Source organism: Helicoverpa armigera, chromosome 3 (genome assembly GCF_030705265.1).
Source record: "Helicoverpa armigera isolate CAAS_96S chromosome 3, ASM3070526v1, whole genome shotgun sequence".
Classification (NCBI taxonomy): Eukaryota; Metazoa; Arthropoda; class Insecta; order Lepidoptera; family Noctuidae; genus Helicoverpa; species Helicoverpa armigera.
In genome coordinates this window covers 12,658,284-12,679,124 of record NC_087122.1, presented here as the reverse complement: position 1 = coordinate 12,679,124, position 20,841 = coordinate 12,658,284, and the positions used below count along the sequence as shown (strand labels likewise).

Sequence of the window (20,841 nt, the reverse complement as noted above, 5' to 3'; positions counted from 1 at the left end):
TAGTGCCAACTGCTGTTTACGAATTATAAAGATAATTTTAAATAATAAACAATTGTATTTCTTGAGGAAGGCCAACTCTCAGCACTTCTCAAATTGCGAAGCATCATCTGGCAAGGTACCCTACTTGCGGGATTAACGCAAATGTAAGTGTCGACAAAAGTTCAGGGGAACCTTTTGGCAGTCTGGTCCACCATTCCAATTTTTTTATATCAGATTAATTTAATATGAAAATTTAGATTAGCTTAAATTCACTTAGTATTCGTAGACAAAAGTATGTTTGGTTACTGAGGCAGCTAAGAGGGCAACTCGGTTTATTCGTTAGATAAAATGTAACGGCGGTAGCGGAATTGATTTAGATGTTTGTTTACTTATACAATGTGTCCCGGGGATAAGTGACCGCCCGAAATTTTTTGAATATTTGTACAAAGTTAAGGATAATTTCATTTATATTTTTGAAAAAAATCAGTAAAAAAATTTTATTGTCAGGCCTGTTAATAACAGGCTTTGCTCTTTTTTTTCAAATTTCAACTGACTGTATTTTTGCATTTGTTTGAAATAGCAGCAAACATTGTTGTGAGCTATTGTAGGAAATATCATGTAGTTTATTAATAAAAGAAAGTGATATTAAGGGGGCATTTATTGGACTTATTTTGAAAAAACTGAAAAAAAGGCGTTATTTTCTTTGAATTTTTATTTTCTTTTTTTTCTAATAAATGTTTTATTACGTTTTTGTTATGTTTGATAATTTTAATTGATAAACTATGATGTCGGCTAGTCAATAAAGAAAAAAGAATTTAAAAGATGTAAAACTTAGGAAATATCTTAAAAAAACTGCAGCACGTCACAGTATTTACAAAAAATCATTAAAAAAAAACCAAAGGCGGTAAGTCCCAAATATAAAGGAAATTATCCTTAATTTTGTACAAATATTCAAAAAATTTCGGGCGGTCACTTATCCCCGGGACACATTGTATAGCTATATAGTTAGTGTAGTTATAGCTTCAAACTGCACTGAGATAAATTATACGTGTAAAGGTGCTACAATAATTTACCTCTATACTGATGAGTATATGCTACGGCTGCAATTAAAATGAGGCTTGACTTATAAAAAACTTTTATTGTTCATATAAATTAATATTAACAAGATGTTGATGTACTATAGCTAATGGAGTGAGATAGATCATCTGCTAATCTTATTTGCGTTATTATTCAACTAAAATGAACCATCCAGCTGGGCAACAAATGCATTACATAAATTCTCAAATCTAAATCCGATGAAATTAATAAATAGTGAAAACGATTAAACCAAAATTGATAGGTGGTAACACTATTTTACATAGATAAAAAAACAAATGAAAACGGATGTGACATATGAAAAAGAAAATCAGTCATGTCACATAGAAACTCAACATACAACATTAGCAGTGATCTAATTACCTAACTAAACCTAATGAGCCTTCTTGGGTTTGGCTAGTTTCTCGTATTTGCTCTTGGAGGAGTACCACAGGCCGAAGGGTATGGCGAGGGAGGGGAGGGTCATGACCGCGAATGCTGTCCAGTCGAGGATGTGGGATGAGAACTTGCGGTCGTAGTCCTTGAATGCGACGATAGCGCCTTCGCCGGGAGAGCTGCTGATTGACTGCTGGACCTGGAAATAAAGAATAATTTTTGAGTTAGTTCAGTGGTTTGTTACATGGTTAAAAAAATATTTTTTGTACAATAGAGGTAAATGAGTCAAATTACAATGTATAATGTTGGATATAAAGGACAACCTATCTTGAACATGAGAGCTGAGTCCAGTCCAAAGTCATGTGAATTGTTGGGCCTAAAATATTTTATATATTATGGTGCAATTACAGATGCATCTATAATTAAACCCTAAAGATTGTAATGTTGTTGAATTAAGCAGTAAAAATGGCTAATGACCGGGCTCTTCACAACAACATAAATAAATTTTTACAGTTATGTTGACAATTATTGTAAAGTAATAACAGTTTAAAATATTATTTACTGCATGCACCCTGCAGCAGTAAATAGTTATAATGGTCAATGAACAATACTTTTTATTGCTTTTTATATTTACTTTTTTTTAGTTAAGAAAATTGTGCCTACTACTTGCACAGTGGGTTTTTTATTTCATAATTTGAATTCAATTAGCAATACCCATAGTTGATAATACAGAAATATTTCCTTATGGTAAAAATAATTGGTGTTATTTATAAAAATAACTATGCACTGCGGTCCAATATGGGCTATAACTTTCGCATTACACACATGATTTATTAAGATATAAATACCTAACTTCCATCTGTAATCTAAGTACTTCTCATGCATTGATAGAAATGACGAGCCTATATGTTATTCTGATAAATAAGCTAAGTTACTGCAAAGGATCATCAAAATCCATTCAGTAGATTTTATGTGAATGAGTAACAAACATAAAACTTTTCATTTTATTAATTAGGAAGTTATTTGAATAACATTACTATAATGACTGTGCTAATTAATGCCTTCTTAGAACCCTAATTAAAAAAATAAAGTAATGTATGATGGCAGGCAAATGGCAATGGCAGGCTCCATTATAGTTAGGATTTGAATATAACTGCCTGCATCGATATATAATTTAATAATGGAAGGTCGTTGAACTTAGTTCAAGTGCTTAATCATCAATAGAAGATCTTGTATCTAAAGTGTATCTTATTTGTTAGTACAGAGACCAATAAACTGTTTACCGTTAAATACAATATATAACAATTTGATAGAATTTCATCTTCTAATTAGGGTTAGTGCTTATAGTCTAGTTAGAATAAGGTGAAACTGAAGCTAGGCAGAAAACATAGTAGTTCAAAGAGAAAGTACACAGATGTTTCTATTTAGTAACAGTAACATAAGTTTATATACCTATGGTTAAAAGTAACTGTATGCTAAAATAGGACATTTAATAAAGTGAAAGTAATAAAAATGTCTCACCTCAGTGGCGTCTTCGCTGGCCTTGTATGAAACTTCAGCTGAGGTGAAGTTGAAGTAGCCGTATCTGCTGGACCTCACGGTAACAACATGAGACACGTTTGTCTGAGGAGGTATCCTGTCGATGTGAGCCGTCAACTGACCACCAACAACTTGGAACACTTCAGGGTGGAAACCGTTGTCAACCAGCTTAACATCCACAGCGGGCGCAGTACCGACGTTGAACAGCGTGTATTTCACCAGAATATCCATATTTTCCACCAAGTATTTGTTCAGCACTTGCTTCGATACAAGTAACCTCGCAATCGCTGGCTCATCTTCAGCGGTCACCGCAGTAGCGATGATGAGGATCAGGGACAGCAGCTTGGCGCTCATTTTGTCTGGAAATTGAAAATAGAGACTTTTATCTTGGCTCGAAAATAGGTTGCAGATGGATGGTATTCTAATACGAGAATTTTGAATGAAAACAGTTCGATTTTTGTTTACATTGATGAAGAATGACAAGAAAGTATCAAATTACAGATATTTAGGGCATAATAACTTGAACTTACCTTATTTTATGCTTAATAATAAACAACTAAAAGCAGATTTGGCGAACGCTGCAAGACGATCGGTGACAGTCGTTCGGACGTGGCTGACGTTTCACTCCACGCAGTCAAAATACTTGCCAGTTTTAAAAACTGATAAATCCTATAGCTGCGTTCGTGATTGAAACATTATCAACTCTTATATTTCTTTTAATTTTATTGGATATCTTTTATATGATCTTTTATAGTTGCATAATTATTTCATTAAATCTAGATTTATAATCATGGCGTTCAGATGAAATTAAAAATAACGTTTTGATTTGTACACTGATACAAACAACGAACGCATTTTATGCAACAACTGTCAAAAATACGTGATTGTTTTCTCGTAGGTTGAGGATTTTATCGAAAATGGATTTCTGCGGAAATTCGAAATAAATAATTGGTTAATTAATATTTATACGTTAGTGTAGTGATATTTTACATATTAGTTGTAATTTAAACTATGACAGAGAAGGAAGATGTTACTAATCAACCCGAAAAAGAACCATTAGATGACGAAGCCCTAGAAAAGTGAGTATCTCTTGTTTTCTTTTGATTTCTTGATATAGAACTTTAGTATTCGAGATTTTAAGTTGTCTGTTCACTGGAGGTTTATCTCCATGCGTTATTATTAGACCAATATTGTTGTAGATACTGCATTCTTATCTATCCTGCACAATGTTCCAATTAGAATCCATTTCGCTTGGTATAGGAGTTTTCACGGTTTTAATATAATCAAATTACGATTAATAGTAAATCTTATAATAAAATAAATGCTATGCTAAATTATGGTATATGGTATCATATAATTTAATATATTTTTGCAGCAAATATGTAAGTACTGTTATTGAATCCACCAGGTTCCTTCATAAGCAACATCTTGATTTTGTTCAATTTCAGACTCGCTGTAGAGGAATTAATGCGGGAAGCCGTTCAAGGAGCTGCAAGGGCTGAAATAGTTGGGCCTTCTGGTTGGATAAAAGCTCCACAAAACAAAACCAACAAGCGTTTCTTAGTAAATACTTTACGAAATGCAGTAACCTCTAACAAATACCACTCAAGGCAACGCCGACACTCGCACAAATCACCCAATCGTGAAAAACATCCAGAGCCTTCAATTAAAAAAGATAGATCCAAAAGAAAACATTAAAATGGAGGAATATAATGTAGATAATGTACTGAAAAATATTTTTGATGTCAATGAAACTAACTGGAAACCTTCTGAGAAGATTCCTCTTATATCCAAAGAAATAGAACAATTAAAGAATGACTTAAAGTCGTTCTTGATCTCTACTGAACATGATGTGACATCAATACTGGAGGAAAGTGCAGCATTATGCTCAGAGACACAAACTTTAGCCGAGGATATGGAAGTTTGTAAGGTGGAAATAGAACAGGAGACTATGGCTGAAATACTCAAGTCATTAGCCAACCGTGATCAGCTGCAAAATGAACTTACATCCATTAACTTTGCTCTCAACATAGTCCGTGATGTGCTTCTTTGTGGGCAGTTTGTTAAGGAGTTTGACGATGGACGGGAGGCACAGAGTTTCACTAGGGCTGTGGAAGCTGTGTATGATCTTCTGCAGCATGCTGAGTCTCCAGCAGAAGGGTTCCAGAACTTAGAAGTGTACAGCAACACTAGACATACAGCACAGTTAATATGGGAGAACCTTCTCACTGATTTGTATACTGAGTGGGGCCGGATGGTAACTTGGAACATAAAAGCTGGCACTCGAAAAACTGTAGTCACCATTAATTTAAGCTTTGACGAGTCCCTCATTGTTGTTGATATTCTTAATGCCCTTGATAGGAGTAAGAAATTGACTGAAAGAGTAGCTGAATTTGCCCAGTTTCTTCTAAAAGAAGTTCTTATGCCTATAATACACAGTGATGTGACTGTGTATGATGAAACTGATGAATTGATGACTGTTACTATAATGCACAAGCAGAATTTTAAACCTCGATATGATGCTGTTATAGCTAACTTAAGAATACTCTTCAATTACTTGAACAATAAGCTAAATGTTGATTTTAAGCGAGACACCACAATAATGAGGATGGTTGGCATAGAGATCAGTTCTGAGTTTAGGGACATACTGATCAAAGACTGTCTGATTGATACCATACCAAATAATATAAATGATCTACAGATATACGGAAGGATCACTTCAGAAATACAGGAGTTTCAGAACTTCTTAGTTTTAGTTAAGTTCTTTACTGAAGATTGTCTCTCTATATTGCATTATTTGAACAACATTGATGTTCTGTTTGCTAATAAGTCGAGCCAGCATTTCTTGGAAACAGCCAGGGCTATAATGCTAAAAGATTTGAGTGCTTCAATGTCTATTGGAGTGGAGCATGTGCCCAATGATGGGCTGGAGATAAAGCTGGAGGAAGAAGGAGCAGAGGCATTGAATATTCTGGATAAGACTATTCCAAAGAGTTTGTACTTCTTCCCGAGGTGCATGATATCGAAGACTGCTCAGGAGCTGTTGGACGTGGCTTATGTGATGATGGAGCAGGCGGTGCAGTGTTCCGATGTGGTGTGCAAGAAGCTGTATAATACCACTCGGTTGGTGTTTGAACTGTATGATGCGGTGGTACCGTATCACCATGAGAACTATCTGCAAACCATCCCACAGTATGTTGGTGAGTTTTTATTTTGTTTTCGCGACTTATATTTCTTACTTTTTATAAACCCAGTTCCAATATGTAAATCTTTCTATCTTGATTACTTTCAGCCCTCTTCCACAACAACTGTATGTACCTAGCGCACAATCTTCAACTGTTTGGTGACAAATGGCTGGTCCTCATGGAGGGACGGGAACTGGACTATCCCATCGGCTTTGTGGACTTGGTGCAGAAGATCAGAGACCTGGGCTATAAGCACCTCACTATACATATGCAGCAGCAGAGGAAACAGATATTGGACAATATTAGGTCTTCAGGTCAGTTGCATAAGGTTTAAATTCGCTTGACTGCTGTTCATCATATTACCTACATGAAATGATATAAGCGTAACTATCAAGCCTTGAATTCAATAAATCTAAACAAGTGATTTCACTTCTATTATGCGTCGTTCTACACCACTGACTCTGCTTGTTTTATTAAATAAGTTAGGTATTGTTTCTGCCCATTAAAAAATCTTTCAAGCTATTTTCACGCGGCTAATTGGTTCAGCTATTTTACCGTGAATAACTTTACAATTCGTTTTCACATTTCTCATGTACTGGGAATGTGATGTTATCTGAAAGCACTTCTACACAGTATACTGTATAACGATGTATTATACAGTATTCCGTATCCTACAGTTATTCTGTCTGCCGCGCTTTGATGATAAAACTACTGAACATAATTTAAAAATTGATACATTAGCCCAGGTATCGAACGTAAAACGTTGGACAATTCCAAAATGCTATGGTCAAGGGCCAAGGGTCAATAGTTCGAATCATTTTGAAAATCAAAGTACTATGCCGTAATTGTTATGCTGAAGACTAATTATTTTCTTGATTCTCATCGCTTCTCTGCATAAGAAGAGGCCTGCGCCTTGCAGTGAGAAATTAAAAAGTCTGATGACGATGATGCTGACTGACACTTTCATCATACGCGTAAAACCCATTCTTGATATACCATACTTCCTTTGTTTTTGCGGTATGATCCATTCTAGAGTATTTTTTTTAATGGTAAACATTGATAATTCTTGCAGATCTGAACTGCATAGTTGTAAAGGACGTGTTGAGCGACAACGCGGAGGCGGCGGTCCGTCAGTGCCTCCGACAACTGCATTTATTGAAGAACGTCTGGATAGGAGTCTTTCCTAATAATGTCTTTACCAGGTCAGTCTTTGTGGAAAGGATTTTTAAAATAGACTTTTCAAAAAGGAGGAAGTGATCAATTCGGATGTCTTTTTTTCTTATCTTATTCATACGTAGGTACGTGCCGCGCATTGTGCTAGCACGGACGTTGGACTAACGAATTCCTTTTCGAAATACCTATTTACTAAAAAACTAGCTGTTTCCCGCTGCTTAATCCGCGTCCTGGGCGAACTTCTTCCTGTGCCTGAATACAATTTAGCCTATGTTACTCAGGGATAGTGTAGCTTTCCAACAGGAAAATAATTTTTCAAATCGGTTCAGTAGTTTCCGAATTTCTAGTCCTGACTTTGCTACGGTTATCTTTTGTTATAGCATACCCAATAATCGGTTCCACTCTCTTTGTTTTTGCACAGACTGATGGCAACACTAGTCAACATGTTTCTGGACGAGCTGATCCATCGCGTGTGCACCGTGGAGGATATATCCATGGAGATGGCCACACAGCTCACTGAAATGTACACTATCGTTGTGCAGAAGGCTCCACATCTTTTCCAGGTAAATTAGCTTAAGAAATACTTATAATTATCTCATGTATGTCATTTAAGCCCTTTTTTTTAATTTAGTTATCTTGTTTTTTCGCGTTAGGTATTTTGCCGATATTCTCTGAATTCATTTGTCTAAAATCCAGGTAATTTGTTTAATAAAAAATATCTTTTCAGAACCCGACCGACATAGAACAACACGTTCAATCCTGGATCAAGCTTCAAGAGTTGATATTCGTCCTAGGTGGTTCCCTTAAAGACATCGAGAACCACTGGAAAGACGGTACCGGTCCCCTCGCCGTCCACTTCAGGAATGAAGAACTTCGCAGCCTCATCAAAGCTCTGTTCCAAAATACGCAGATGCGAGCCAACCTTCTCTCCAAAATAAAATAAATAATTCTCAGTGTTAGACGTCAGTTTCACCATATAAAACGGTGTTAAATTCTATTAAATGTGTCATTTCATTTACTACTACAAACATTTGTGTAAGAATTGATGTTACTCACAAGATAATTCAATATTACAATAAGTTAAATTGTAAAACATTAAATTAAATTATCCAAATAAATGTTTACAGAAGAACAGAATATCTGTATTCGGTTGTTTTTATGTTTTAGAAACATGACTATTATTTTTTACCCTTTTCCTACTCCAATTAATAATTTTGTTGCTATTTGCAATTATTATCCATTATCTACTAGGATATGGAGTCGGCGGCGTCTCGCTGGAACACAGACATCAACATGTACTACGAGCAAAAGTTACAATAAGAATCTAGCTGGGTTTACATTAGGTCCTAGAAGATATTGTTAACAAAAAATATAAAAATAGCTAAAGATAAATAATTTGGGGGAACAATACCTACGCTCTACGCACAATATTATTTTCTAGTTTTGAGGTTTAGTTCTGTTTGCGTTCCTATTTACGCGTTCTGAAGTATTTTATGATAAACAGTTTGTTCCTGCGTAGAAAAGAACGTAATACGTCACAGAAACTTCAAAAGTCTATTGTTATTTTACGCATTCTAACCTCAAAAACTTTTAAATTTACGATAAAATGTTCTAAACTATAACAAAAATGCATGCAATTAAAGTGTTATTGAGAAACAAGAGTGCAAAAATATTTTGTGGTCGCTACTATGCTACGTCAAAACAGAAAATTCCTGATCTCGAGGAGGAAGACTCACTCCCAGGTATATTAATAATTATTTTCTCTATTATTTAAATATATTTACAATAACTTTAGTGTCTCATACTATTATAATATACACAGAATATACGGTATTTAATTCTAACATAAAATACTTTTTTCTACAACTCTCATTAAAATTATTTCATTATTGTTTTCGATTTTCGAGTGTCTTATTCTAACCAGTTTTAGTTTTTATAAACTATTCGAATGACCTGCTGAAATAATCTCAAAGCAAAAACGTACGTTTTATCATTGATAAAAAAATATAATATAATTTCCCTCATTTAGTGTTCCAGTACCCGACAAGCAAGGCATCAGACCGCAACATGTATATGTGGGGTCTAGCAGAGACTGGGGCCCTCGGTATACACATGCCCCGCGGTAAGAAGGGCAGGAAGCAGTACCGGAACAACTTCTCACTCTGCTGGTACCCTATGCGCTCTGCTTTTGCCGAAAGATTTGATGTGAGTGAAATTTTCATACTTATTCAAATAGTAGCAAAAACAATAAGTTTATCATTCTACTACCAGGCCCGCCGTAAGCGGGCGTGCAGCGCGTGCACCGCACGCGGGCGGCACGTCCTAGGGGGCGGCAAATCGAGCGACCTATCACGTAATATAAAAAAAATACAATATCTTTTTACCAATTATTTGATTTCAATATTTCCGAACACAGCAATAGCGCTAAGAATATCAGTTACATCTGTTGATCATTTTCAAAATTAAAAATTATTAAAAAAGATTTAAGATCAACCATTAGCGTAGCGTGGGGGGAGAGAGCAGGGAGGCAAATGCCCTGGGCGGCACTATTTAGGGGGCGGCAAAATTAACCCATACGGCAAAATTAAACCATAATTACGTAATAAAAATATTTCTACTAAAAATAGATGAGTAGATTAGCAATAAAATTTCAGAAAAAGCCGCCCTCGCTTTGGTCGTCCCCTATCAATTTTAACGGGTTCATCCTTTGCATCCCCAAAAAAAATTTGCGCTCGCTGCGCTCGCGCCTCCATGTCAGATATCGCTATCAGTAGCGATTTTAGGGTAGGGCGCGGTTGGGCTACGGCCCATGGCGCCGGGTATAAGGGGCGCCCCCAACCAATCCTTGATCAGAATGTTACTCCTATTTTTGTTTTAAATTTCATCAAAGATTGCAACTTACAAAAACTGTACCCAAATGAATGGATAGCATCAGGGCCATCTTAACCTATGGTGCAGCGTGCGCGAATAACCCGGGCGCCGCGGGCTCAGGGGCGCCGAAGCGAATTTGTGTTTAATTCCGCGTTAAAGAGAAATTCTCGAAGAAACACTACTTTTAATGTCCCAATACTCAAAAAAATTCGCGCTCCCTTCGCTCGCGGCTTCTTCACTTCACAGTCGCTTTTTATTATATATGTTTAGGACTTTTAGTGATCCAAAACTCAAACATTTTCGGGCTTGCTTCACTTTACAGTTGTTTTTATTTTTCAAGAATTTTTTAGTCTACCCTAGCAAAAAGGGAGCGTCGTTTTTAAGTAATTTTATTAATAAGAAAGTAACTTCTAGTTTCCATGAACTTTCTTATTTACATACTTTAAGTCCCAAAATTTTAATACATAGGCGCCATCATCAACAAAGAGTTATGTACGTTTGGGCAAAATTTTAAGTAATTTTTGTTTTGAGTTCTAAAATATAACAAAAATTTCGCGCTCGCTTCGCTCGCGCAATCAGAAGACATGTTCCAGTGTTTTTGCATTCATCAACCAGCAATAAACTTATGTACATTGGGCTACATTTTACGTAATTTTTGCTTCGACTTGTTAACTCATCCTCCGAGCCTTTTTCCCAAACTATGTTGGGGTCGGCTTCCAGTCTAGCCGGATGTAACTGAGTACCAGTGCTTTACAAGGAGCGACTGCCCTATCTGACCCCCTCAACCCAGTTACCCGGGTAACCCGATACCCCTTGGTTAGACTGGTGTCAGACTTACTGGCTTCTGACTACCCGTAACGACTGCCAAGGATGTTCAATGACAGCCGGGACCTACAGTTTAACGTGCCATCCGAAACACAGTCATTGGTGTCTAAGATATACTTAGAAAGTACATACAAACTTAGAAAAGTTGCATTGGTACTTGTCTGATCTGGAATCGAACCCGCGCCCTCATACGTTGTTAACTATAAAAAAAATATTCGCGCTCGCTTCGCTCGCGCAATCGGTATCTACATGCGTCTCTGTTTTTCGGGTTTCAATTGCAGTTGGAGGGCGCCGTAGAAATCTCGCCTAGGGCGCTGGTAGAGTAAAAACCGGCACTGATCGCAATTTATCTTTGTTTAATTGTTGAGGCATTCAATTCTGAAAAATCATTTTTCGCTCACGTCCGTTATAGCTTTTTGTTCACTTTGGCTTTTTATGATATGTTTACTTCATGAAAACTCTAAGGAAAAAATCGCGCTCGCTTCGCTCGCGGCTTCATGTACATTTGCACTTCATTTCTGTGCATAGGTATGTGGTTGGATCAAAGTTTACGCTGGAGTAAACACATAAATGAAATAAACGCGAAATGCTCGAAATTTCTGAATATACTAAAACTATTAACTGGGAGCTCCTGGGGTATACATACTAAACATATACGTAAATTATACATTTCCTTAATTAGAAGCAGACTGGATTATGGTTCGTTCCTCTATGACTGCAGTGCCAATACACATTTATCGAAACTTGATAAACTGCAAAATCAGGCCTTACGAATAATAGGAGGTTATATCAAAAGCTCCCCTATCCACGTCATGGAATCAGATTTATCGATCCCACCTTTATTTCTGAGGAGAAAATATTTAGCATACAAATTTTGTCTAAAAAGCCGATCGTGGTCGGATAACGTCACAATTGATCTTATATCCAAATTGAGTAATTTTGGTCGTACTTCTTATTGGCAAAACAAAAAAATACCATTACTTGTGGAAGTGTACAATGACGTTAGGCATTTGGAAATTACAGCATCAGAATATCTAAAAATGTTTAGCCTAGAAGTTTGGACATCCCTTAATACAAAAAATATTAAAATTAAACTTAAAAGTTTAAACACCGCTAAACGTAATTATAACCCATATATGTTACTGAATGATGTTATAGCAGAACTGAACACAATTTATTTTGGATGGCATAAAATTTTCACCGATGCATCTAAAACTGCCCAGGGACAAGGAGCAGGATTATTTGACCAGACCTTAGGCAACAGATGTGGATATAAAATTAATTGTGATATATCCATTATGTCGCTGGAGCTCATTGCAATTTACAAGGCACTCAATTACATATTGAATCAAAATTTAAGAAAAGCTGTAATCTTTACAGATAGTAAGAGTGCACTTCAGCATATCGCTCGATGCGCCTCTGGTTATAGCAGAGGTACATCGATAGCGTATGATATTCTAAAACTTATTATGATACTGGAAAATAATGGTATAGAATGTAGATTGCAGTGGGTTCCAGCGCATATTGGACTGAATGGTAACGAGGAGGCCGACCGTATAGCCAAGTCGGCTGTAGTGGAGGGATGTATAACTAATTATGTACCTGATTATTGGGAATACACAAGCAAATACAAACTTGCATGCTTTGATTCCTGGAAAGATTATTTTTTCAAAGTGTCTATGGATAAAGGTATTTGGTACAAAAGCATCCAAGGTCAGCCAGCGTGTGTTCCCTGGTTTGAGAATTCTAATTTAGATAGGAACTATGTTAAATTGATATTAAGACTCCGTTCAGGACACTATCCGTCGGCAAAATTCGCATATCTTATGAAAAAGGCTGATTCTCCTAATTGTACAGTTTGCAATCGAATTGAAGATATTCAACATTTGCTGATGGAGTGTGTTCGGAATAGAGCAGAACGTGAGTTATTTGTGAAGGATTTTAAGATAAATAAATTTGATGTAGGCGTTGTTCAATCTATTTTATCTGTACCATCTTCGATGATTATGAAAAAGTTGTGCTATTTGATTCTGGTCCTTCACGAATAACAATCGATCAACTATTTTCTAAGTGATTGTTTCTAACTAATTGTATAGAAATAGCCAATTAATGTAAAAAGGGTACGATGGGGCTGACATATCTATGATAAAAGCCCCTAAATAAATTTAGAATAAAAAAAAAAAAAAAAAATCTTACTTTTTGACTTTGCTTTCTTAATTTACAGTGGTTTTTATTTGTTTTGTATCCTTAGACTAAAAAAATTTCGCGCTCGCTTCCTTACATATGAAATATGTCTCATGCGTTGACTTTTTCAACGGGAAACCCACCAAAAACCATTAATAACATATTTTACTGAAATTAAACATTGCTATAGATATTTAAGTTCGTTACTTTAAGTTACCCATAATCTGTTCTAAGCACTTTGATATACATTATGTTGGTACCTACCCATTAATCACAATCTTTCAATACAGGGGGGCCACTTGGGTATAATGATTGCACTGCATTGATGCCCTAAGCAATTGCTTAGTCTGCTAATGGGCTAATCCAGGACTTCTTAGGTTACTCTAAGACTTAGAGCATTTCAAGTAAATAAAAAGTTATGTGTAATATATGTTATGTACCTATTGCAATATTGATGCATCCAAAAGGAAGTGCGTTTTTTGCAATCAGAGCGGTGCATGTACAGTCAACTTCAGGTCAGTGGTAACAGTTTTATAGGAAAATCGTACTTATTACTATTGAGTTAAGGTGCATGACAGTTACCACTGATATGCGGTCTACCGTACATATTTTTTTCTGTTGGAAAAGTAAGATGGATATGAATGGGCGGGGGTCGGACCCCGGTTTTGCACGCGGGCGAACAAACAGCTAGCGGCGGGCCTGTCTACTACACCCCCTTTCTTACAGAGTTCATTTCATGACTTATTAAAAATATATAAAAGTGAAAAAAATCACGATTTTCTTACAAAAATTATATAAGCCTTATATAATTTTCAATTTACAGTTAACAAAATGTTGTATTTCAGGTAGAACATGTAGCTGCTGGGTATGGCTTCACAGTGGCTTCCATAAAGACAGATGAGCAACACAAAGTATTTGGAACCGGTATTAATACAGACTCACAGATTGGGTATCATGCACCACGGATTGGCCACCCACTGGAATTGCTGCTCAGTCCAGCCCCAATATTCCTGCCTTACAAATCTTTAGAAACTAAGGTAGGTAATTCACAAAACATTTTTCACAAATAGGTAAACTATTGCAACAAGCTTCTATTTATATTATACTAGCTGGTGCCCGCGACTTCGTCTGCGCAGGTTTAGTATTTCGAACAATATGTTTACAAATTGTAGCCTATGTGTTATTCTGATGTATAAGCTATATTATTGTAAAGTTTCATTAAAATCCATTCAGTAGTTTTTGCGTGAAAGAGTAACAAACATCCATACATCCATACAACCATACATACAAACTTTCGCGTTTATAATATTAGTAGGATAAACAAGGTGTTAAAATTGTCCATCACCTATATCTGAATGAAGAAACATACAATATTTTTTTTATAATCCAAGTTTTTAACTTACTTTACAGATAATTGGAATGGATGCTGGTCGGGCCCATACAGCCATACTGACAGACAATGAGGGTGTCTACACATTAGGCAACAATGCATATGGCCAGTGTGGCCGCAAAATAAACCAAAATGAAGATTATAAAGGGAGTGTTAATTCTCATAATATCAGGAGGTTAGGCGGAGAGAAGATTACTAGTGTCTGCTGTGGACAGGATCATACGTAAGTAGGTTATTTATACAGAAACAAATATAATGGAGAAAGGGCGTTCATGGGCAGCTGATAGCCCAGGGTCCACAGACATTTGCTAATTGCCCTTTCTTTACTACCTAAGAAACAGAATGTGAGGCCCAGCAGGGCCAAGGCCTGCCGGGGCTGCGGGATTGTTCGAAAGAGTTACCGCGGCCTGGTACATAAAAGGCCTATGGCAGAAAACGACGGTTTTTGCGTCTTTAAAAAAAGATCCAGAAAACCACAATTTCAATAAATCACTAGTCGTTGTTTTTAATCCTTTCTTTTTCTAACTTTATAAATAAATACTGGCTACATATAAATCATGTTTCAGTCTATTCATAACAGAGAGCGGCAAGGTGTTCGCTTGCGGCTGGGGCGCGGACGGTCAGACCGGGTTGGGCACCTACGATAACCGGGCCATACCCGCTCAGGTGAAGGGCGATATTACTTCGGAGAAAATCGTGAAAGTAGCCTCGACTGGGGACTGCGTTCTGGCTTTAAATGGTATGTATAATGTGTTGAAAATAATACAGAAATCGATGTTGTAAGATTTTAATATTTATTTACATTCTGCTGCATATTTTCTGGCCCATATAGACTTTACTCATTCTTTTTTATAGATCAAGGCGAGGTGTTCGGCTGGGGCAATTCGGAGTACGGCCAGATCCCTATGCAATGTGGATCGCAACAGGTCAACATGTCGTACTCTTTGCTCGAATTCTGCCGCGGTTTGGGGAAAATCACCGACATTGCCGCCGGAGGCTCTTTTTGTTTGATTGTTAATGGTAAGTTACATAAATCATGTACATTATTATCGCGTATAATACAAAAACTAATTATTGTATTGAAATATACTGTCTGTGTGTAATATATTGTCTGCCCACAAAAATGCTTAGACTAATTGCATTTTTTTACAGAGGCTGGCGACGCTTTCGTTTGGGGCTTCGGCTTGTTAGGACTTGGGCCCAACGTGAAACACTCCAACAAACCAAAACAAATACCAAGCACTTTATTCGGAAGAAATGAATTCAATACAGATTCTCGTGTGGAGAAGGTAGCTTGTGGCATAGGACATTTAGCAGCTATCACCAATGATGGACAACTGTATATGTGGGGCAGAAACAGACAGGGCTGTCTCGGCCTAGGTTATACTAAAGACCAATATTTCCCACTAAAAGTAGCCATCGGAGGACACGTATTAAAAGTTTTATGTAGTGTAGACCATAGTGTAGCAATTTGCAAACCTTTCACGTGATTTATTGTTATTTAAGACTGTTAGTAAATAAATTGTAATATTTGTTATCCTATTGTTTTATTTTGTTGTGCTTATATTTGAAAAATAAACAATATTTTCTATACACCCTAAACATTTATGGATATGAGAATTTTATAATACAACTTCCAAAAAAGGGAGGTTTTCAATTCTTATGAAAAGGTATTCAATATGAGTCACAGAATTTTCTATTAGCAAGTATATTTTATCAGTACAAAACTAAAAATAGTTAATAAAGTTTTATGTATAACTACAGATTTATTATATGTATGGATTTCTAATAGTACAGATTAATTATATGTATGGATTTCTAACAGTACCTATGTACCTACAGTAGGAATTACAAAATCTATGAAACAGTTTAATTTGCTATTATACAGTTGAAGTAAGAAAGTTGCCTATAGCATTCAAATACTTACAGCATAAAAAACTTGAGTCTTTATTTACTTATGAAGTATAAGAAATCTTACAACTAACATTTTACCTATAAATACACCAAATCACTATCTCACAAGGCCATTACAAACCTACAATCTAGTGTCCATTGTACCTTCAATTATTGAAAGGGAGAGTCCCCAAACTGATTGGGGGGCTCTCCCGATCAATACCACATTGACTATTGTTTACATTCATCGTGAAATGGCTCCAGGGTACGGAAGTCGCGCCATGCAGGAGGCAGTAGTGACGTGTGGTGGAGGTGACAACTGCACCTCTTGCATGGCTCGCTGAACAAGTTCACGTAACTATGCAGCCATGTCATGAAGGAACGCACAGCCAGCTCCGGTAACGTTGGAGAATAGAAATGTAGCATAGCAGCGTGAGCATTCTCTGTCACTTTCCTGAAGACGAAGTGTCGGGACTCAGACCACAGGTCCAGGGATTCACCGTAACCTTTCACCATGACCCACTCCATGAGCAGGCCTTTGAAAGCAACCACCGCTTTTAGAACATGGCTCAGGTTGATCTGCACTACTGCATTGCTTGCGAATGGTCGCGATATTGTTATTTTCATATCGCTATAAGATCTGTCAATGTTGTTGATTACATTATCGACTTGTAGAGGCGCAACGTTGTGGTTACTTTGCAGTTTTCCACGGCGTTTCGTGCTGCCAGAGTTTATGTACGAACGTTTGAGTGAATTCTGGCTCAGCAGTGTATGCGCGAACGAGCTGTATTCGTGTATCTTATCCGTCCACTTGTAACTGTTCACGAGTTGAGTATAGAGCGCTTGCCGGTCTTGTGTCGTTTCGTGGCTAAGGAACGACGTTGTTCCTAGGTTGAAAGGTGCTGTAGGTATGGGCAGTCCATTTACAGTCTGTTCCAGGTCCCGTAAGTTAATATTAACATTATTTAGCAGCTCCTGGAGTTCAAGGAGGAACTTATCTTTGCCATCTTCACCGTGGTCGGCCCGCAGTCCATTTGAAAGTGTTTCGAATACATGACTGACGCTAGATCGTAAAACACGAAGAGAGTTTAGAGCAGAATTCAATTGATCCACGTTAATCGTGCTGTTATTCATTTTGGAGGTTTTACGAGTAACAAATATAAAGTAAGGAAATAACAACTGCACATACAAACAATAAAGTTCACGTCTATAAGTGACAGTGACACAAGTGACAGCTAAAAAGAGTGAAGAAATTGTGACAGTTGATAGCAACGCGAACGCTACGGTGGTCCATCTATGGTCAAGCTATGGCCTGACTAAAGTATTCATACGGCCATAGCGACATCTATTATTACCGGCTCGAGTCCTTACCAGTTACCGTACCAACAAACAAGCTCATCCGCTGCATCACAGTTAAAATAGTATTGAATTTTGGAACAAGAGCGCAGCACACTATAAAAAACGAGGAATGCTCACGAAGAATGAAGATTTCTTTAAATTCGACAGGAGGATTAAAATCCACCTGTGCCGTGTTTAAAAAAACATGCTTCTATTTACTTATATACTATTTGGAAAATAGTTTGCAAGTAAGCACTTATCAAACTACATCAAAACATTTCGGTACCTACTTTTCATGTCTGAAAATTCAGGTATATGATTAGTATACAACGCATAATATAAGGGATTACATAGGGGTAGTACAAAAGCTAGAATGCCCACTGGAAAGTATGTACCTACATCTTGAGAAATTTTTTTCTTTCTTAAAGTGGGTAGGTTTTTTGAGCGAGAAAATGCCTGTATATTCAGACGGCACCTACTCCAATGCGTTCTTCCATTACTGCTTGACTCAAGTTCGTATTTTGTATGCAAATGTGAACATTTTCACGGCAGCCATCTTCCCGAATTAGCGCTAAGCTTTTTACGTATTCAGAATGGCTATATTTAATAAAAAGATTATACTGTTTTGATAAGGTTGCCTGTGTTTGTGCCTATTCTTTTTAAAGCATTTTTTAAATTGCGTGTGGTGTCTTTGCTTATTGGATTAAATTCACATTTGAATAGGTATGTTTGTTTCAAAATGTTTGGTGAGCGGGACATTTTAGGCCTCTGTGGTACCTAGCTACTAACAAAGACCCGTACTATTCGTTTGTAGTTATACTCTGAGGTCAATATTTCGTTAGAATATTGTCAATGATTATTAGGTACCTGCTATCTATTAGTCATTATTTAACCTAACGACATCAGTATAGGTGTACCTAGTTATTCCTACGATAGAAAGTTAGTTAAATAGAATACAATTACTTAGCTTTTCTCTGGCTAGACACGACCTATTTTTTTTCTTATATTTGTTGTGAGAGCAAGTAAGCTTACTCGTGCCTATCGCGAAGTTACAACATCCAGTCATCCTTATCAATATCAGATCAAAATAGCGCTAATAAAACAATTCTTTGTTATTTTCTGTTAAGAAATTAATATAGGCTATCATATCAGAAGATAGGTAGGTAATAAATATTTTTTTTTATTACTTATTCTTGTAACCTTGTTCTACTCTAGTTTATTCCATCAATTCTTTATAAGGCAAAGGGTAGTTACTTAACATCCTAATACAAAGCTCTAAAGTTAGTTAGGTATATTTTAGGCGGCAATCGCATTTAAAATTCTAGCCTAACTCGGTGACAATAACGACAAAATACGCATTGTAAAAGTTACGGGTATTGTCAGCCGGTTTTATTAACGCTTGCTGTACCCAAAAAGTTTAGATTCGCTTTTGATTTGATTCAAAACTTTTTGGACAGGATTCCGAATTATATTCAACATTTGATGCCTGAGTTCCAGGCAGTTTGTTAGACTTGTTTATTAAAACCTATTGACAGTATTGTTGTGTTTATTTTTGTGTGCCACGATGTACGCATTCTTGGTTCATTAAATCTTCAGAAAGAACCTTTCCTGTGCTTATTCTTTTAGCGGAGAAAAATAAAAAGTTCAGTTATTTCCATAGTGACTTTTACTTATTATAATTTACTTATTAGTTAGTCGATAGTAAAATGTAGGCCCACATTCAAGTCTTAAAGTATCTAGCACAGCATCATTATAAAGGAACAACAGATGTACCTATCTACACCTGTATATCTGTGTATTCCACATCGAGAATGTCCGATGCAAATAAAAGCATCGAATGAAAGTAAAAATATTATATTTTCCGCTCCACTTTGCACGATCGTTCGTATGTACGTACTATTTTTCCGATGGATAGCAGAAAACTACGTACAGTATTGAAGCGTGTATTTCATATTTCAGGTCATACAAGTACCTACCAACGTAAGTTTTGCGTACTTTTTGGGCACCAATAACTAAATGAAGGTTGAGGAATGTTACATCTTGAGGAAACCTGGAATCGCAAATTCGACTTTAGCAAGCGTGGTGATTAATTTACCTACTTATAGCACACGTACCTAAGTACTTTTTGTAAAAAAAAAATACTACACTTTGTGATGGCTTTTCTACCAGGCATGCCTTCAAAAATTTTGTCCAACCCTCCTAGTAGCCCTTGTTTTTTATTGTATAGGTAATATTATAAGGGGAGCCCATAATGGTACAATCTTGTGACAGACGGACAGGTCTGACGTGGGGCTGCACTGACATTACAACGGTTCTAACTCAATATTGAAATAAATACAAAAATGATAACAGTGTAATGGAATTTTGATTTTGGATTAAATGCCACTCTTAATAAAATGGGAATAATAAGTCAGAGATAGAGTTTACAAAAATTAAAATTAAATAGACAAAAAATAACGAATGTGTGTGTGATTCAGACATTTTTGAATATTCTATTATTGCATCACCACGTCTAAAGTATCACCCGTGTTCTAAAGGAATTTCCTCCTTCTTCGGGATTAAAAGAAGCCTATGGCCATCTCCGAAGTAGCTATCTCTCTGCCGAACTTTTAAATTAGCTTAGCAGTTTTAGCGTGAAAGCGTAACAAAAATGCCTAATTGCATTTATAAGATTAGGTGGTGGGGAGAGAACTTACCTGTGTCCAGTAAACTGTGCATATTAACATGATCGTGACATTATCTGCGGAGAATGTGGTGGAAGCACATAACCGTCGCACTTAACTGCCAGTTAGCGATCACAGGCGCACATGCCTCAGGGTTAAGCCGTAGTCGTCTTTTACGATACTCTTAGTGGTATCGTGATTGTGGAATGGTTATTATTTAATTTTTAGTGCTTGGGTATTTCGAAAATTGGCAGTAATAGTTTAGAGCGTTGATTATGAGTAATTACCTACCAGACGTATATCCATCAATGTAAATAATAAGTACATAAAT

The 20,841-nt window shown here is 36.6% G+C and overlaps 5 protein-coding genes across 5 annotated transcripts; 3 read left to right on the top strand and 2 right to left on the bottom strand.

The window, feature by feature from the left end:
• Positions 1–1,097: 1,097 nt before the first annotated feature.
• LOC126053640 (translocon-associated protein subunit beta) lies at positions 1,098–3,675 on the bottom strand. The gene is made up of 3 exons (XM_049836209.2): positions 3,519–3,675; positions 2,971–3,347; positions 1,098–1,648 (listed from the first exon to the last, which is right to left on the bottom strand). The coding sequence occupies exons 2-3, from the start codon at positions 3,340–3,342 to the stop codon at positions 1,448–1,450; spliced, it is 573 nt and encodes a 190-aa protein (XP_049692166.1). The 5' UTR covers positions 3,343–3,347; positions 3,519–3,675; the 3' UTR covers positions 1,098–1,447.
• A 324-nt stretch (positions 3,676–3,999) lies between these two features.
• Positions 4,000–4,686, top strand: LOC126053651 (protein POLR1D-like). The gene is made up of 2 exons (XM_049836222.2): positions 4,000–4,067; positions 4,437–4,686. The coding sequence occupies exons 1-2, from the start codon at positions 4,000–4,002 to the stop codon at positions 4,684–4,686; spliced, it is 318 nt and encodes a 105-aa protein (XP_049692179.1).
• On the top strand, positions 4,546–8,491 carry LOC110381213 (centromere/kinetochore protein zw10 homolog). Its single transcript, XM_021341457.3, has 5 exons — positions 4,546–6,188; positions 6,281–6,487; positions 7,246–7,375; positions 7,768–7,909; positions 8,074–8,491. The coding sequence occupies exons 1-5, from the start codon at positions 4,688–4,690 to the stop codon at positions 8,287–8,289; spliced, it is 2,196 nt and encodes a 731-aa protein (XP_021197132.3). The 5' UTR covers positions 4,546–4,687; the 3' UTR covers positions 8,290–8,491.
• Positions 8,492–8,868: 377 nt separating this feature from the next.
• LOC126053609 (RCC1-like G exchanging factor-like protein) lies at positions 8,869–16,153 on the top strand. The gene is made up of 7 exons (XM_064043701.1): positions 8,869–9,088; positions 9,376–9,551; positions 14,072–14,263; positions 14,637–14,839; positions 15,183–15,355; positions 15,472–15,636; positions 15,769–16,153. The coding sequence occupies exons 1-7, from the start codon at positions 8,974–8,976 to the stop codon at positions 16,104–16,106; spliced, it is 1,362 nt and encodes a 453-aa protein (XP_063899771.1). The 5' UTR covers positions 8,869–8,973; the 3' UTR covers positions 16,107–16,153.
• A 204-nt stretch (positions 16,154–16,357) lies between these two features.
• On the bottom strand, positions 16,358–17,734 carry LOC126053626 (mediator of RNA polymerase II transcription subunit 27). The gene has a single exon (XM_049836190.2). The coding sequence runs from the start codon at positions 17,641–17,643 to the stop codon at positions 16,741–16,743; it is 903 nt and encodes a 300-aa protein (XP_049692147.1). The 5' UTR covers positions 17,644–17,734; the 3' UTR covers positions 16,358–16,740.
• Between the last annotated feature and the right edge of the window lie 3,107 nt (positions 17,735–20,841).

What these genes read in the sequence shown, in the direction of transcription:
- LOC126053609 (XM_064043701.1), top strand. Translation starts at nt 8,974, where the DNA reads ATGCATGCAATTAAAGTGTTATTGAGAAACAAGAGTGCAAAAATATTT. An exon ending in CTTTTGCCGAAAGATTTGAT is followed by an intron (nt 9,552 to 14,071) that starts GTGAGTGAAATT and finishes GTTGTATTTCAG; the next exon opens with GTAGAACATGTAGCTGCTGG. An exon ending in TGCTGTGGACAGGATCATAC is followed by an intron (nt 14,840 to 15,182) that starts GTAAGTAGGTTA and finishes ATCATGTTTCAG; the next exon opens with TCTATTCATAACAGAGAGCG.
- LOC126053626 (XM_049836190.2), bottom strand. Translation starts at nt 17,643, where the DNA reads ATGAATAACAGCACGATTAACGTGGATCAATTGAATTCTGCTCTAAAC.
- LOC126053651 (XM_049836222.2), top strand. Translation starts at nt 4,000, where the DNA reads ATGACAGAGAAGGAAGATGTTACTAATCAACCCGAAAAAGAACCATTA. An exon ending in GATGACGAAGCCCTAGAAAA is followed by an intron (nt 4,068 to 4,436) that starts GTGAGTATCTCT and finishes GTTCAATTTCAG; the next exon opens with ACTCGCTGTAGAGGAATTAA.
- LOC126053640 (XM_049836209.2), bottom strand. Translation starts at nt 3,342, where the DNA reads ATGAGCGCCAAGCTGCTGTCCCTGATCCTCATCATCGCTACTGCGGTG. An exon ending in CCAGCGAAGACGCCACTGAG is followed by an intron (nt 1,649 to 2,970) that starts GTGAGACATTTT and finishes CTTTATTTCCAG; the next exon opens with GTCCAGCAGTCAATCAGCAG.
- LOC110381213 (XM_021341457.3), top strand. Translation starts at nt 4,688, where the DNA reads ATGGAGGAATATAATGTAGATAATGTACTGAAAAATATTTTTGATGTC. An exon ending in CCTAATAATGTCTTTACCAG is followed by an intron (nt 7,376 to 7,767) that starts GTCAGTCTTTGT and finishes GTTTTTGCACAG; the next exon opens with ACTGATGGCAACACTAGTCA. An exon ending in AGGCTCCACATCTTTTCCAG is followed by an intron (nt 7,910 to 8,073) that starts GTAAATTAGCTT and finishes ATATCTTTTCAG; the next exon opens with AACCCGACCGACATAGAACA.